The sequence below is a fragment of the Zophobas morio genome, unplaced genomic scaffold (genome assembly GCF_036711695.1).
Source record: "Zophobas morio isolate AGI-343-1 ecotype UQ-CSIRO unplaced genomic scaffold, CSIRO_AGI_Zmor_V1 ptg000005l, whole genome shotgun sequence".
In the NCBI taxonomy this organism is placed as follows: Eukaryota; Metazoa; Arthropoda; class Insecta; order Coleoptera; family Tenebrionidae; genus Zophobas; species Zophobas morio.
This window is the reverse complement of record NW_026972110.1, coordinates 13,697,486-13,713,091: the sequence shown is the minus strand read 5'-3', so window position 1 is coordinate 13,713,091 and position 15,606 is coordinate 13,697,486. Positions and strand designations below refer to the sequence as shown.

The 15,606-nt window shown below is 30.1% G+C and overlaps 1 protein-coding gene across 2 annotated transcripts in view; it reads right to left on the bottom strand.

The window, feature by feature from the left end:
- Window positions 1–5,774: 5,774 nt before the first annotated feature.
- Window positions 5,775–15,606, bottom strand: part of LOC135122823 (ctenidin-1-like) — a 75,692-nt gene continuing 65,860 nt past the window's right edge. The window contains exons 1-3 of one of the 2 annotated variants that reach the window (XM_064047270.1): window positions 6,416–6,431; window positions 5,990–6,224; window positions 5,775–5,934 (exon numbers count right to left, since the gene is read on the bottom strand). In XM_064047270.1, the coding sequence (XP_063903340.1) occupies window positions 5,900–5,934; window positions 5,990–6,224; window positions 6,416–6,421 (276 nt within the window). In that variant the 5' untranslated portion in view covers window positions 6,422–6,431 and the 3' untranslated portion in view covers window positions 5,775–5,899. Of the gene's footprint in view, window positions 5,935–5,989; window positions 6,225–6,415; window positions 6,432–15,606 lie in introns of those variants that run through there. The other variant, XM_064047269.1, reaches the window with a different exon arrangement.

Below are 15,606 nucleotides of genomic sequence, written 5' to 3'. Positions count from 1 at the left end.
GTAAAATACTTATCTGGGTATAAAATAAGGATTTTTCTTGACACGGATGCACTTTTATACCGAATTTGGAATATTTACACCACATTTAAAATAAAACATTATTAAGTTGCATTTTTGAATCATCACTATCACAAATATGACTGAAGAATGTATTTACGGTCTTGGTTTAAGAACTGTCATTAAGCTCGAAATGGAAATGTCAAATGCGTATTCCTACATGCCATTACTAAATCCTTCCATAAGGAAGTGTTTGACGAATTAGTACTTGGGTACTTTAGAAGATACAAATCGATTGAGATCAACTTCATTATCTGTTAAATGTAGTAAAAAATGTGTACACTATGTTTCAAAGCAAAAGTATTAGCGTATGTTCGTAGAATGTTTTGTACAGACACATAACAACAACTATACTCTTTAAGGATGTCCGTTCCTTGCATACTAATTCCTACAGTTGTTTATAAATACATTTAAGCAGACCTTTTCGAGATTCTGATTTTCTGCGAAGAATAAAGTAAGTTGTTCCCATTGCTTATTTTAAGCAAACATTGACGCAAACGTTCAGACGTAAAAATTATGTTTCTTAAAGTTATTTATTTTTCCCACATAGGATTCTATAGTAGATACAGCTGGCATTAAGTAAAATATTTTTTTTAGTTCGAAATGTTATTATTATGAATAAACTTTTATGTACATCCGCATTGTCTCAACCTGACTTGAAATATTTTTATGCGATTCTTTTATTACTGGAACTATTAAAAATTAAACGCGAATGACTTGTCTCCTTTTGATTTATTTTTGTCGCTTCAGACATTTTTTTTAAATTTCGCACAAAGTACATAAAGTTGAGACACGAACACATCATTAATAGATGACACTTGTATTATTTAATGTGTATCTATGTTTTTGCAATAGTGAAAAAATGACCATTTAAGCTTAGAAGAAGTATTCGTTCTAAGTTACTTAAGCACGTGTGTCACAACTATTTTTTATAGTGGCGGTGCTATATTTGGAAAGCCTATTACTTCAAAAGTTTAAAATATTTCTGTTAATTAACGATCTAGAAACATTACAATATTTCATTGGTGAACTGTTTGAACAGGTTTATTAATCAAATAAAGTAATAAATTTTTGAAAGAGTCAGATTTTGAAATAAATTTAGTGTAACAACGGCAATGGTGGTTTCTCTGCGTCAAAATATGACAGTACTTTTAGTAAAACCACCATTTTTGCTTTTTTTGTACCTACGCTGTAAGTAAAGTTGATAAGTTTTAATTTAATGAGACATTTTTTTCATGTTAACATGGAAATTATTGCAGTGATTATCAATAAAAACAAAAACAGATGATACCAAATTTCATTTATTATTTATGTCTGTAGGAGGAATTTGCCAAAGATTACGTAAATATATAGGTGCAGCTAATTTATTTTGTAATTTATGGATGAGGTGATAAAGGAAGACATGTTATATTGTTAGAATACAAATATATTGCAATATTTTTGTAAAACCAATAAATTATAAATAAAAGATACTGTTTAACCACATTTTCACGTTTCTTTTTTGACTTTATTTAAGTTGTGACGTTATATTTGTCCATTTTTTGTTCTAAAAAAACAATTTTTTGTACTAAATACGGTTTAATAATAATAAATTAATAATTGGCATTATTAATTTTGCTTTTTACATCAAGCTGTCAACATTGTTTAGGTTAAAAGTCAGCTTGAGTAGCGATTTTGACATACTTAGTTATTTAATTTGGACAAAATCATTAATGAATTATCGGTTAAGTAAATTTTTCTTATAGTTTAGTGATGACAGCGGATGTACACCATTAGAGACTGACGAACCCTTTTCCTGTTACACAAAAATTATTTACTAATAAGTAGATTTGATTGGTCAAACGGATTTCTACCTGCATTGACATGATGCTGTAATAAATGCCTTTCAGACGTGTTGAAATAGTGAATACTATTATGATTAATTTGTTATATTTAGTGCACCTATAAATGGATATACGGGTTGATTATTGCATACTCATTGATTAAGAATTATGTTAAACATTATTGTCTTGGATTCTGAAACAATGCAAACGCAAATTTATTATAATGAAAATTAATCTAGCAAGATTTTAAAATTATTTTGGCGACTGAATACCTTTCTCCTTTTGTAATTATTGGTTTCTGCCAATTTTACTTCTTTATTTAGTGTCAGGTAACCAACATTTTTCTGTAATTTTGATGACACTGGCGACTAAGATTTTTTGGCCCCACTGTACTTCTCGGATGGTAGCTGAGGGAAATATATAAAAACAGAATCATTCTGAAGAACTTAATTTTATGTCTTGAGGTTTCACGGTTCATAGGATTCGAAAATGCAAGTTTTCTGTTTCTTTGTGTCTATATATTGGCTCGATTTTTGTCAAATCTTATACGTATTTTAAAAATATCGCCGTATATTGTGTGCATGGTAACACGCTTACCAAAATTATTTGTTTAATAATTCCTACCAACAATATGAAGACATCACCTCAAACTTTTGAGTAATAAATGTTATTTAAATTTTATAAAATAACCTGCTCCTACACTTGTGGTTTAGGAATCCATCTTAATGTTTTATCCTAGACATCCAGATTTTTGAAACAAAGTCAAAATTGTATAAAATTCAATTTTGAAACTATAAATCCAAATGCTCTGAAAAAGTTAAAATTTATCCGTTTATCACCCTGTTTTTAAAATCTGCAAAATATTATGAATCTAAGGTATTCTTGTGGTTTATCAAAGCATTAATTAATATTTTTGAAAATTGCTTATACAGGGTGACCAAAAAAATGAGCGAATTTATTTTATTGATCAAATCAAGGATTTCTCACCCCATTTCCCAGAAAATTTTGGAATGCAGTACTATTATTATGACTATAACATTGCACCTATCCAAATTCATATACGTTTGTTAAAATATTGAAGATGTCATGACAAAATTTTATGATTGAAAAACTGATTTGAAACAGACACATGGCATGCTTCTTTCCCTCCAATTTAACACTGCACACATACCTTTATTTTAACTTAGCAAGGTTATCATAAAAAAATAAAATTTGCAAAATCAAATTTTATAATTTTTATAAAAAACTGGATACGTTAAAGTTGTGTATAAATAAAATTAGACCAATTTTTTTTAATAAATTGCTCTTTATTTATGCATGTGGATTAATAATAATATAAAAAATATAACTTGGATATTTACGTACATAGTTATACTTGACAAGTTTTTAACAGGGACAGAGAAATATTGAATATTTTCCAGTAGAGTGTATACGAATGCCAGGTATCATTAAAAAGGGTATGTCTGCATCTATTTTGGTGAACCTGTTACAATTTATTCGAAATTTCGAAATCGAACTTCGGAAAATTAAGCAAGATATTTTAAATTTTCTTGACATTTTAGTTATTGTGCAAATGGTATAAACTATAACCGTAATTATTAAATAATTGCTATATACCATATGATGGAAAAATAGTTATCTAGGAGACCATGAAATTTGTCAAACCGAACAAGGCACACGTTGTGCTGCAAACAAAAACATAGTTTTTTAACACAAGTTTCAATGGTTGCGAGACGACTTTTTTTTGATCATATTTGGTATTTATTAGTTTTAAATGCCGTACAAAATTTTGAATTCTTGAGTGTAGAATGTTTTTAGAAATTTTGTGTAAATTGATATTTTTGGGTGCAGAAGTTTACATGAAGAATGGTTTCTTAGTCTTTACAGAAGTATCTTTATCGACACAACTTGTTTGATGCGTTTATGACATTTATATAACATTAGAAATCTACTGATTCAAAAATTATTCAGGATTATGTGTGTGTGACCTAGTAAAATCAATTATAATAGCTACATTTTGTTTGATGGCTGTGACATTTACATAACTATTATTTAACAACTTAAATGTAATTTACAAAAATATACTGACATTTTCCAAAAAGAAATATGATATTTTTTTTTATAATATTTAATCAGAGCATTTTTAACGTAACTAAGTGGTTTGTGATATGTATAAAAAAAAATTCGTCGAAAATTATTTCGACAGGACTTTCCTCGCCCCCGAAGTGCAGTACCATAAGTAATAAGTAATACCAGTAACCGCCTAAGAAATTTGATATCCTATATTTTTTTTTGTGTTTCTCTACCACATGTTATTTATTTTTTAATAACAGTATTTTTTTTAGAGATCTTGTGGAGCTTTTTTTTGAATTCATTAATGTATCATACTTTAATCACCCATACCCCGCTACTGTCCACTGTCTAGCATTCCAACATATGATGTTACGAAAATACACTTGTTTATATTTGGTCGGCAGTTCTGGAATGACTTGGTCGTCAACGTATGATAACAACTGGATAAACAAACAACAAACAGACTGTTTTATGCATTCATTAATGAATCATACTTTAATGGAAAATTATGAATGCGTTGTAAAGCATATGGATAACTACAGTGTAATAATAACAGTTATCCATTCTATTATTGTATTCTCACATTGTGAAAATGGGATGTGCTGGTTTTGATTTGAAGGAAAAAAAAATCTGGACAGACGGACGGATAGACAGGCAAACGGAAACGGAAGATCTATTTCTTCGTACTCTAGGGGTCATGAAAGGTCGAGAAAACGTAGAAATAGAGAGTCGGCCAACGGACTCGATTACAATACTTCTTTCGCTTACGCTCGGGAAGTAAAAAAAATAGTCTAAATAAATAAAAAACAGACACACTTTCTGATCAATCTTTGTTACAGAATATGTATTGGGAAATTCGAGTCAAATGAATGACATCTTCTTCCACACAAGTTTTTTTTCAAATGTTGTTTTCCACTACATAGCTTTTTAATATTTCCAAGTGCAGTAAAAATTAGTTAACGTGGGAGTGAATCACTTAATTCTATTCACCGGCAATAGAACAATCGATTGTACAGATTCATAGACACAGATTTTTTTTAATTAACTACTCTCCTTTTCTGTTTTTTTTTTTTTATCTTAAACAATTAATACTAATACTTAATATCAATCATAGAAGAGAGTGGAGCAGGTTTGTCAGAGATTTTTTTTAAACGGAATGCACTAACGTAAAATAATCTGGCTAAAACACAGTAATATAAATCGGTCATGATTAAAATGATGTTCGTTTAGAGTTTTGTTTTGTAAAATTTATTTTATTACTATGTTTTTGTGAATTTTATAGCTGAATATAAATTAACAAGAAATAATAGCTACTGTGAGGTAAATTTCCTTACGTTGAAAAATAGTAAAATCCTCTTTTGTCTTTAATAACTGTGGTTTATTGACGATTAATGTGACTATAAAAGATGAAGTCCTTTTCTTTCAGATAACGTACAAGTCATAAAGTATCTGTCGGTGAGATCCATCAAAGATTTACACAGTTTTTAAAACGCAAAGCATACGTCACACACAAAGGAAAAATGTATTGTTTTAGTATTTACGTAATCAACAGAAAAATAAAAAACTCTATTTAAAATTATGCGTATCTATTGTTTTAATCGTCATAATTTGTTTTGTGTTATTTAATATCTTAAATGTTTTATTATTTGACATAAAAAAAATATAGTTTTACATCGCGACGCCGACGCAAATGTGCGTCATATTTGCAACATACTAAATTAGGCTTTCCCATTAAAGCTATAGACACCCCACACATAATTGAAAAAGTGCAAACATTACTGGATCAAAATGGATTTTTTCTTGGAAACAAAAAACTAAAAATTGATATAAAAATAAATGTATTCTTGCAAACCAATATGTATATAGGTACAAAGTAAAGTAGTGTCTAAATCACAAGTTTTAAAATAATTTCACAGAAAAACACGATGATTCATGAAAAGGTTTTTTCACCACCATCCTCCACCAGATCTCCAACCTCCTCCTAAAAAACAACCTCGATCACATAAAAAATGAAAAAATTAAAAACCGATTTCTACCTCCACTTTTCCATCCTCCTCCATAGCCACCCCCATAACCGCCTCCGTATCCTCCATAACCGCCATTCCAGCCGCCGCCTCCAGATCTCCATCCACCGCCTCCAGATCTCCATCCGCCGCCTCCAGATCTCCATCCGCCAAGACCAGATCTCCAGCCGCCTCCCCCGTAGCTGCTGATGTAGCCAGCTTGAGCCAAGCTCGCGACGACGGCAAAGATTAATAAAAAGGCGAACACCTGAAAGAAATGCCATCCGTAAGGTTGGGCAAGAAACTGCAGCTGCGAAGCTGTATTAGGTCAAATAATGTTTGTAAATAATGAGCTGACATTTTCTTGAAAAGGTATTTTGAGATGATCAAAGAGGAAAAATTTTAAATAGCACGAATTCACTACACTTGGATTGTGGGGCACTTATGTTATTTATTTACCTTCATATTTGGATTAAAATCGGAAACTGGATACTAACCCTGCTAGATCAACTTATATATAGTAAAATAAAACCTTGAAACTCCCGTCTGAGATTGTTGGGGCCCATCATCCCCTCTATTAGAAAAGATCGATCTGTGGTAATTACAGGTTGTGTATATTTACCGGCTTTTCTTAATTTATATTGTCTGAACTCTCAGCTGTGCAAGAGTGCATTCTTTTGTACAAGATTATTTGAATAATTTTCGAATTAATTAGCTAAATTATACAAATGTGATGAGAAAATTGCGTTGCATTTCATTTTCAACACGTGTAGTTTTTTTTTGTAATTTATGGCACGAAGCGACTATTTTGTACGTCAGAATATAATTTTTTGTTTTTTTTTTTTTTAATTGTAGTTGTACTATCGCCCACAGCTTGCTGGAATATTCACAAACGAGGTTACATCCTTAACTTTTAACAAAATTTATTATTTCACATACCTACAACAAATAACAATGAATGTGCAAGGCTTGCTGCTGCAATTTTATTAAAAAACAATTATCAATTTGGAATTTTTTTTATTACGCAAATGTTTAAGTAAACTCTCACTTATTGCACATCGTAGAAATATGTAGATATGTGAAAAAAGTAATATTTTTTTAAAATTATTATCTGAACCCTGGTTTACAATATAACACTTATTGCAACAAATAATTCTTAAATTACGTTTAATATATACGTGTATATAAAAGTGACCCACATTTACAAGCATGCGTTTCGACTGAATTTATCTGACAGCATCAATATTTATTTATTTGTGTTTCGAAATTTACAAATTACACAAAGATAAATCACAGAACAGATTTATTGTGTTTTTCAATTTGGTGGCAGCTTCGAAACTACAGTGAGGAATTATTTCATGTCTGCCAACTACGAAATCGTAATAATGACAAATAAAAAATTCACAACTTACTGCCTACAGAAGTACAACTGATCTTAGCTTAAAAATCCTAAATAGATTTGACTATAATTATTTTTATAAAATATGCGATATTTGTTTTTAATGTTACTTCCCTTTTCGCTTTTTTTTGAGTCATTTTGCATAATAAAATTGTTGAGACGATGAGTTGTTTCTGAAGTAGTGGGAAAAACCATTTATACTTTTTTTTTTTAAAGAGGAGAGTAATAGAATACCTACACCAAAGTGAATTTCAATAAAAATTGGGTTATAATAAATACAAAACAAAAATCGGGATTTTTTATGCATAATAGACATAAAAATCTTGACGGATTTATACACGTTTTTGATATCCTAAAGATATAAAATATTGAGTTTTATAGAACAGACATATTTTTAACAAAACGTAATCTCGCCTTCACATTTTTTAATCTTTGAATCTAGCCACGGAATAAACATAATGATCTGAAAAAATAATACGTTTACTGATTTTAATTTTAAATTTATCTTTCATCTCCACCTGACTGTAGACTAAGTAAACATTAAGCGCATTTTAAGCTACACATTCCACCATAAACCACATATTGTTGTAAAAAAATTTCATGGAATATGAGATCGTTCTGCTTTTGTAATTTTCACCTAATTAACATATATAACTAAAATCTCTCATATGTATGTATTTATGTACATATTTAAATCTATGAGCCAACTGCTCTACAAATCTGTTGATGTCATATATAAGATATATTATATTCTATAATTTAAATTTGAATAGAACATACAGTCTGAATTTTCTCAATGTGAATTGCATAAAAGCTATGACCAATTGTGTAATTTTTACACAAGTGTATTAATTAAAATTTAATAGCATTTTGATGTGTCATTGAAAAATAGGTAAAATATGTATTCTTAATATTTTATTACGATGTTTATAATGACTGACGGTTGCTGGTATTAAATTTGACATAAATTGTATTCTTAAATTCATCGGGCAAACTTTCGAAGTACTGCTAACGGTAAAAAAGAAAATATTACATAAAATTATGGGATTAATTTTAGTCACTTTTTAGTTATTTAATGGTATGTATCGCGAATGCTAAATTAAGAATGTAAAATTCATTGATCTTTTTCACTTGATTAATAAATTCCTCTGTCGTTATTTAATATGCAGAATTTAATATAACCGTGAAATAACTAGTTTGCACCTAATAAAATTGTAGTAAACTATACCGTCTGTAGTTTCAGAGGCAATTGTTAACAAATCACGGTAAACAAAAAAACATAATTAATTATTATGTTACTTTCGATCCATAAAATATCGGTTCTAGTTACGAAACCATTTCATCATGTAGTTTAACTGTTAGAAGTGTTAAAAAGTATATTCAGCAGTTTGTAAATAATATCTTAGATTCCGAATGGAACTGTTTCAAGTACAGCAATAATAATAATAATAATAATAATATATTTATTTATCCAGCAGACTAATATATAGTCCATAGTGGATACAACCACAGGAACAATATTAAATTTACAATAAACACATAAACAATATTAAATTTACAATAAACACATAATGCTCACAACATTGGTACACTTACACATGATTCAATTCCAACAATTGTTTCCTTACATTAGCTTTACTAAAATTATGAAAAAATATATCTAGACGACCATCACAAACAGAATTATATAAGCGAAAAGCATATATCAATGGACAGTTATAATGATGAAAAGTATTGGGTATAGCAAAATAAAATAACTTTGGACATCGGCTAATTTGTCTTGGGATGTTGAATTGGATTTCATGGAGAAGCTCCTGACAACATATCTGACCTAAAGTGAGTTTTTGTAGAAAAATTAAACTAGCTGCATTTCTTCTTCTTATTAAAGATTGTTCATTGACAATAGACAATAAGCTAGATTGATCACAATGTCTGCTTGGATACCTATTATACATTTTTAAAAATAAATACTTTGCAAATTTGCGCAAGACATTCTCTAACAAGTCAATATATTTTTGGTAATACGGCTTCCATACAATGCAACAATATTCCATTCTTGACCTTACTAAAGCATAAAAAAGTATTTTGATACATTGTATGTTAACAAAATCCATGGTGTTACGACGAATAAATCCTAGCTGTTGCATAGCAGTCTTGGTGACATGCAGGATGTGTGGGGCAAATGACAAACTACAGTCCATAACAACACCTAAATCAGATATCTGTTGACAATTCTCAAGTACATAACCATCTAAATTGTAATAATAGGTAATAGGTTCACGTGTACGAAAGAAGGTAATCTTTTTACATTTACTTTTGTTAATTTCAAACTTATTACTATTACACCAATGCAGTAACTTTTCTAAACTGGTTTGTAGCTCATAACAGTCCTCAGCCCTATTGACAACTTTTGCCAGTTTTAAGTCATCGGCGTATACAAATGCCCTACATCCCAAGTCTTTTACGACGTCGTTGTAAAATATAATAAAAAGAAGAGGACCTAAATTTGATCCTTGACCAACTCCACTGTTAACTTTATATATCGACGATCTAAATCCTTTACACAAAACTCGTTGTTGCCTATCAGTTAACCAAGATTTAAGAACAGATATTAAATTATCGCATAAGCCAAAACTTTCCAACTTTTTTAATAAAATACAGTGATTAACTTTGTCAAATGCTTTAGATAAGTCGGTATATATAGCATCAACTTGTGATCTTTTATCTAAAGCATTTGAGACAAACTGCGTGAATTCGCATAAGTTAGTTGTAGTGGAGCGGCCCTTGACAAAACCATGTTGTTCAGTTATAATATCAGATTTCACATGGGCATAGATAGCATCTGTTAATATGCACTCAAACAATTTAGCAAAATTTGGGATGAGAGATATGGGCCTATAGTTCTTAATGTTCGACTTGTCACCCGACTTAAAAATTGGCACAACATTTGACGTTTTCCATACTGTTGGATACTGTGAAGATATTAATATCCTATTAAATATATGACAAAGTGGAGATAGAAAACAACTTATGCAATCCACAATCAAAAATGCCGGTATGTTATCAGCACCACAGACATTATTCGCTTTTATACCCTTTACAGCCTTAAGAATGTCGTTGTCACTTATAGAGAACCTATTTAAAATAACATTTTTTACACAGTCTACTCTAACATCAAAAGATGGACAACAATATTTAAAACAGTTATCACAGATATTTTCACAATTATCACGGCATATTACATCGCAGACATGGTTCTCGTTATCGCAGTTGTACATACTTTTAAAGTGACTAGCAAATGTGTTGACTATATCTTGTTGAGATGTCAAGGTATGATTCTCAAAGGTCATGAGACCAGGAACATTCGTGGCTTTCTTTTTTTCATTAACAAACGACCAAAATTTTTTCGGATGGCTTTGTAGAGAAGTTTCAGATTTTCTTATAAACTCATAATATGTGTACCTAATGTCTTTTCTGATTTCACAGCGTAACTTCTTCACTTTATCAAGATGATATACTGACTTGGTTTTTCTATAAATATCCCAATGTCTATTCTTTGTTTTGATTTTGTTGATAACAGATCTAGTATACCAAACAGGGTAATTTTCCCGCTGACCAAAGGACTTTGAAATTGGTACATATTGGGAGATGTTGGTAAAAATGATTTCATTGAATTTCTCACAGGCCAGAGTAGGATCAGCAGCATCTAAAACTGGCAACCAGTCAGTCCCAGCAATGACGAGGAGCTTTCCCTATTGATTTCTTTTTCTTTAACTGGTTAAACTAAATGAATTGTATGTTTCTTATAAGTAAATGTCATTGTCATTCTTCGACAGATTCAGATTATTAGAATTTTTATACCAAACAGACAGTATTTATAAATGATCAGTCGCAATTAGAAGTATAACCTTATTAGTTTATAACTTGGATCAAAATAAAATACATCAAGCACATTCATACCATGTGCTGTAGTTAATACGCGTCTTCTATTTGAAAAAAAGTGAGATATCGAGATTTGAAAATTGCAACCATTTATTTTCTTAAACACTTTGTATGATAAAAGACACAATTTTATTTATACCACCACGAAGCGCTTATATTTATTTATTTCTCCACAAACTATTGGGCCACAGATTTAAAAAATAATCCTACTGCGATTTTTTTTGTGGACCTTTCCAAATTTCAAGAAAACTGGAATAATATGGCAACGTCGCAATATAATGTCAAAAATGATTTTGTTATAAAAACGAAAAAGAGGTCAAATAGAGTATGTAAAAACATAAAGGTTCCATTTGAAAAAACTAAGTTATGCCTTAAAAACACAACACTCTATATAGGTGAAAACAATTTAATGACTCACCCTGTATATTTTTTATATTATTAATTTTTACTTCCTGAATGTAAGCTAGGGAACTATTGTAATAGAGTCCATCGGGTGAAAGATTAAGCTCATGTTTTCTCGACGTTCCATGACCCCTAGAGTATGAAAAAATAGGTCTCCTATTTCCACCTGTCTGTTGTTGGTCAGCTATTAGTTCAGTTTAATTTTATATTAAAAGTAAAAAGTGATTTGAAAATATCATTAAGAGATGAGTAAATTTAAAAAAAAATCGGTTTAAAATTTCGTATTGTGCCTTAAAAAATAAAGTCAAAATTCACATGACGGTCAAACCCAAAGTGACAGACTGATTACCCCACATACTCCCCTCACAACATTTCTACTTTATTTATTAATTCAAATTCTTCACTACTAAACTTTTATTTAAATATCAGTGTGTTTGCCCACCAAATTTTTCGAAAATAAAACATTACCCTTGATGATGCCCTCTTAATTATCGAAACAAGTTTCCATTATAATATTTCCAATCATTTCCAACACTGATAACATTAAAATAAATAATAGCGCCTGAACTGAAAGTGCTTACTGAAGCTTAAGTCAGTGGTTAAGCTGCAAGGAATATAAAATTAAAACATACTTAAGTTTCACTTAAGTATGTATTACATTGCGACAAGCTGTCATTGTGGGGGTATACTTTATGAAATAACTATATATATTAAGCCTACTATAGGTAAACACGATCCTTACCTCGAGGGAATATGTTTCAAGGAAAATATTTTCAACCTTAAAATAAGAACATAAATTTATCTTATTTAAGGTTTACGAAAGTCATAAATCCTAACTTGTACATCCTATTGAAACGTCATCTTGCTTAGTCAGTTCAAAGAAGCGTAATTCCATGTTCAGTAAATAATTAATAAGTTCCTTTTCGACATTTTTATGTTAAGTTATTTTTCTTCTCATTTCCGAAAACAAATATTTCTTTCGAGGAGAAGAAAAATAGCTTCAATGCATTAAATACTGAGGCAAAATGTTCCCTAGATCATCACAAGGATCCACATCAAGTTTAATTCCTTTATACCCTACCTTAAAAAACGTCTGCATTTCTCACGTAAACACGATTATTCTTGATGTCAAGATTAATAACAAATAATCAGAAAATCGAGTTGGACTTTTCATGATCACGCCGCTCGTTGTGCCCCATTATAGTCTAGTGTTGACCATTTTAGTTTATATTAGAAAGAAATTAGTCCCAAATTCACAGATTTTCTGTATTTGTCGAGGGATTGTTTTCCCCATTTTGGCCGTACTTTCTCTAAATACGTTAGGAAAATATTAATTCTTATTTTATGGGCATAATTAATAAGAACTGTTGCTTCATATACTCATAAATCAAAATCCTCCACATTCTGGGAAAGTTATTAAGCCGATTAAGTAACTCACCTATAAAAATTTTGTTCTGATTATGTTAAATTTGTGTGTAGAGAAATTTTGATGATTCATTACAATATGTATTTCACTAACTTAAAAATGTGATTTTGGTGGATGCGCTGGGATATCTCCAACGCGGAACCGAAGCTGATCAATTTTTTTGATATATTGCTTTGTTACTTCTTTTTTAATTTTACCGCCTTATTGGAAAAAAAGTATAGATATTTGTACAGATCTTTGCCCCCCTGAAGCACTGTTAAACAAGTTAAATAAATAGATTATAAAACTTTATTCTAAAAATTTTAAAACAGCACTGTTTTTAGAATTTTGAAGACGTACGTTGAGCGAATAAGAAAAAAACTTTGGTATTACTATAAAAACGATCTGCTTTTTATTTCAAATTGCCGTGGCATTTGCTTACTTATTCTAATTTTGTGCTTTGTTTTTAGGTTTCCATTTTAAAGTTTTACGTGATTGTTTCTCTATTTGAGAGTAGAAAAGTATAGTGTTATATTTGCAATTATCGTCATTATTCAGTCAGATAATTTCCTTGACTCGCCTACGGCTCGTTTCGCAGGCGTCATCTTCGTGAATGATGGATAGCTCAATATTCATAATTTTCCATATAATAATATACCATTAGATTTAATCATATCTAATCACATTTTTTAACAAACACTTATTTATTAAAATTTCAAGATGACGCCATTAACTTTCTAATAGGGGTAAATAAATACCTGTTCAAACTGTAATGGATCGAAAAATCAAATTACTGTAAATAAGGAATTCAATATCAACTTGAAGATATCATTCAGGAAGTAACTAAACAGCAAATAAGAGAATCGAACATTGTTGCGTTTAACACCCCAGAACAGCCACAGAACATAACCCAGGAACAGTTGAGCAGGAAAAAATGTTGTTAACAATAGTCTTACGTTGGTTAAGCCTTCATTACCACCAATTAATGTCTCCCAGTGTTATTTGTATTATTCAAGAAATTTCGGAAGTTTTAGATAACAATAGCGAAACAGATATTTTATACATCAATTTTCTCCTACTGTAGAAATTTCGCCTAACAGGTTTTTCAAATCCACTGCTAAAACTGCTTTACATATTTAATACCTAAATCCTTCTTTTCCACCTCCAGTTCTATCTTGGGTCCACTGCTTTTTCTATTATTTATTAATGACATATGCAATATCATAACCTACAACAAGCATTTGCAGGTTATCTCAAAATCTTGCTAGAAATAAAATGTATTGAAGATTGCTATCGAATTCAAGAAAACATCAAAATTTTGCATAGGTAGTATGAGAAAAAGAGGTTATCAGTGTTATCACTTAACATATTAAAATCGTTTATTATGACTTATACCAGGAAGAAAATTCCTTGGAGCTCCTGGTATTTTGTCTATAAAAGAATTTGAGTCCTTTTTTATAAGCAGGTATATAAAATAATCTTTTGGGTCATTGATGTCATTTTTTAAAGAGGATGAAGGAATCTTGGGAACTTTTTGAATTTCGTTTTTGAAACAAGTTGTGAAAATCTGGGGGGTCCTGCTATTTTGTTTTTGACAGTTTAAAAGAATGTTAGGGCCCTTTTTAAACAGTTCGAAAAGATTTTGAAGATTTCTGTTTTATTTTTGAAATAAGTTGAAAACATCTGGGTGTTCCTGGTATTGTGTTTTTAAAACAATTTGAAATAGTAACCATTACGGTCTTTTTTTAAATAGTTTGAAAGAATCTTAAGGCTCGTGAGTGTCTTCTCATAAATATGAAATAATTTTTAGTTTTTTTGAGGTTTTTATTGTTAATGCAGCTGAACATTTTATTGACGCAGCTAAAAACTTATGAGAAGATGGCACATACTGAATTAGTCCATCGGGTATGTCCTCACAAAATTTTAAACATGTTGCCAACCTGACAAAAAGAAAGTCGCAAACATTAATAGTCGCTAGGTACTATGTTTCTAATTTACTTTGTATTTTAACACAAAATCATAATAACAATAAAACTCAACAAGGATTAATTGTTTAAAAAGTGTTTAATAACTTTTAGTATAACATAAAACGAAATTTTAATTAATACGAAAATGAATGCTTATGGCTATGAAATTTACATTCATTTAACATAAATCTGGTGGCTTTAAAAATAGTATATTAAAGAACGAGTTTCATAAGGCAAATATTGAGGCACGAATCCAAGTTTATAGAACGAGCGGCGAAGCCGCGAGTTATATAAAGGATGAGTGCCTCAATGGCCTTATGAACGAGTTATTTATACTATTTTTTCTACCGCACACGTTTTTTCTCAAAATTTAATTGAAATTTGTATTTTTTTTAATCTGGGGACTTTTGTCGTGGTTGGTGATGGGTTGGTCTGACACTAACCTCGAAATATTTGAGGTTCGAATTTTCACAACAACAATTGTAATTCGAATCAATTTGAGTTTTTGTAATTTAAAATTGGTTAAAATGTCTTG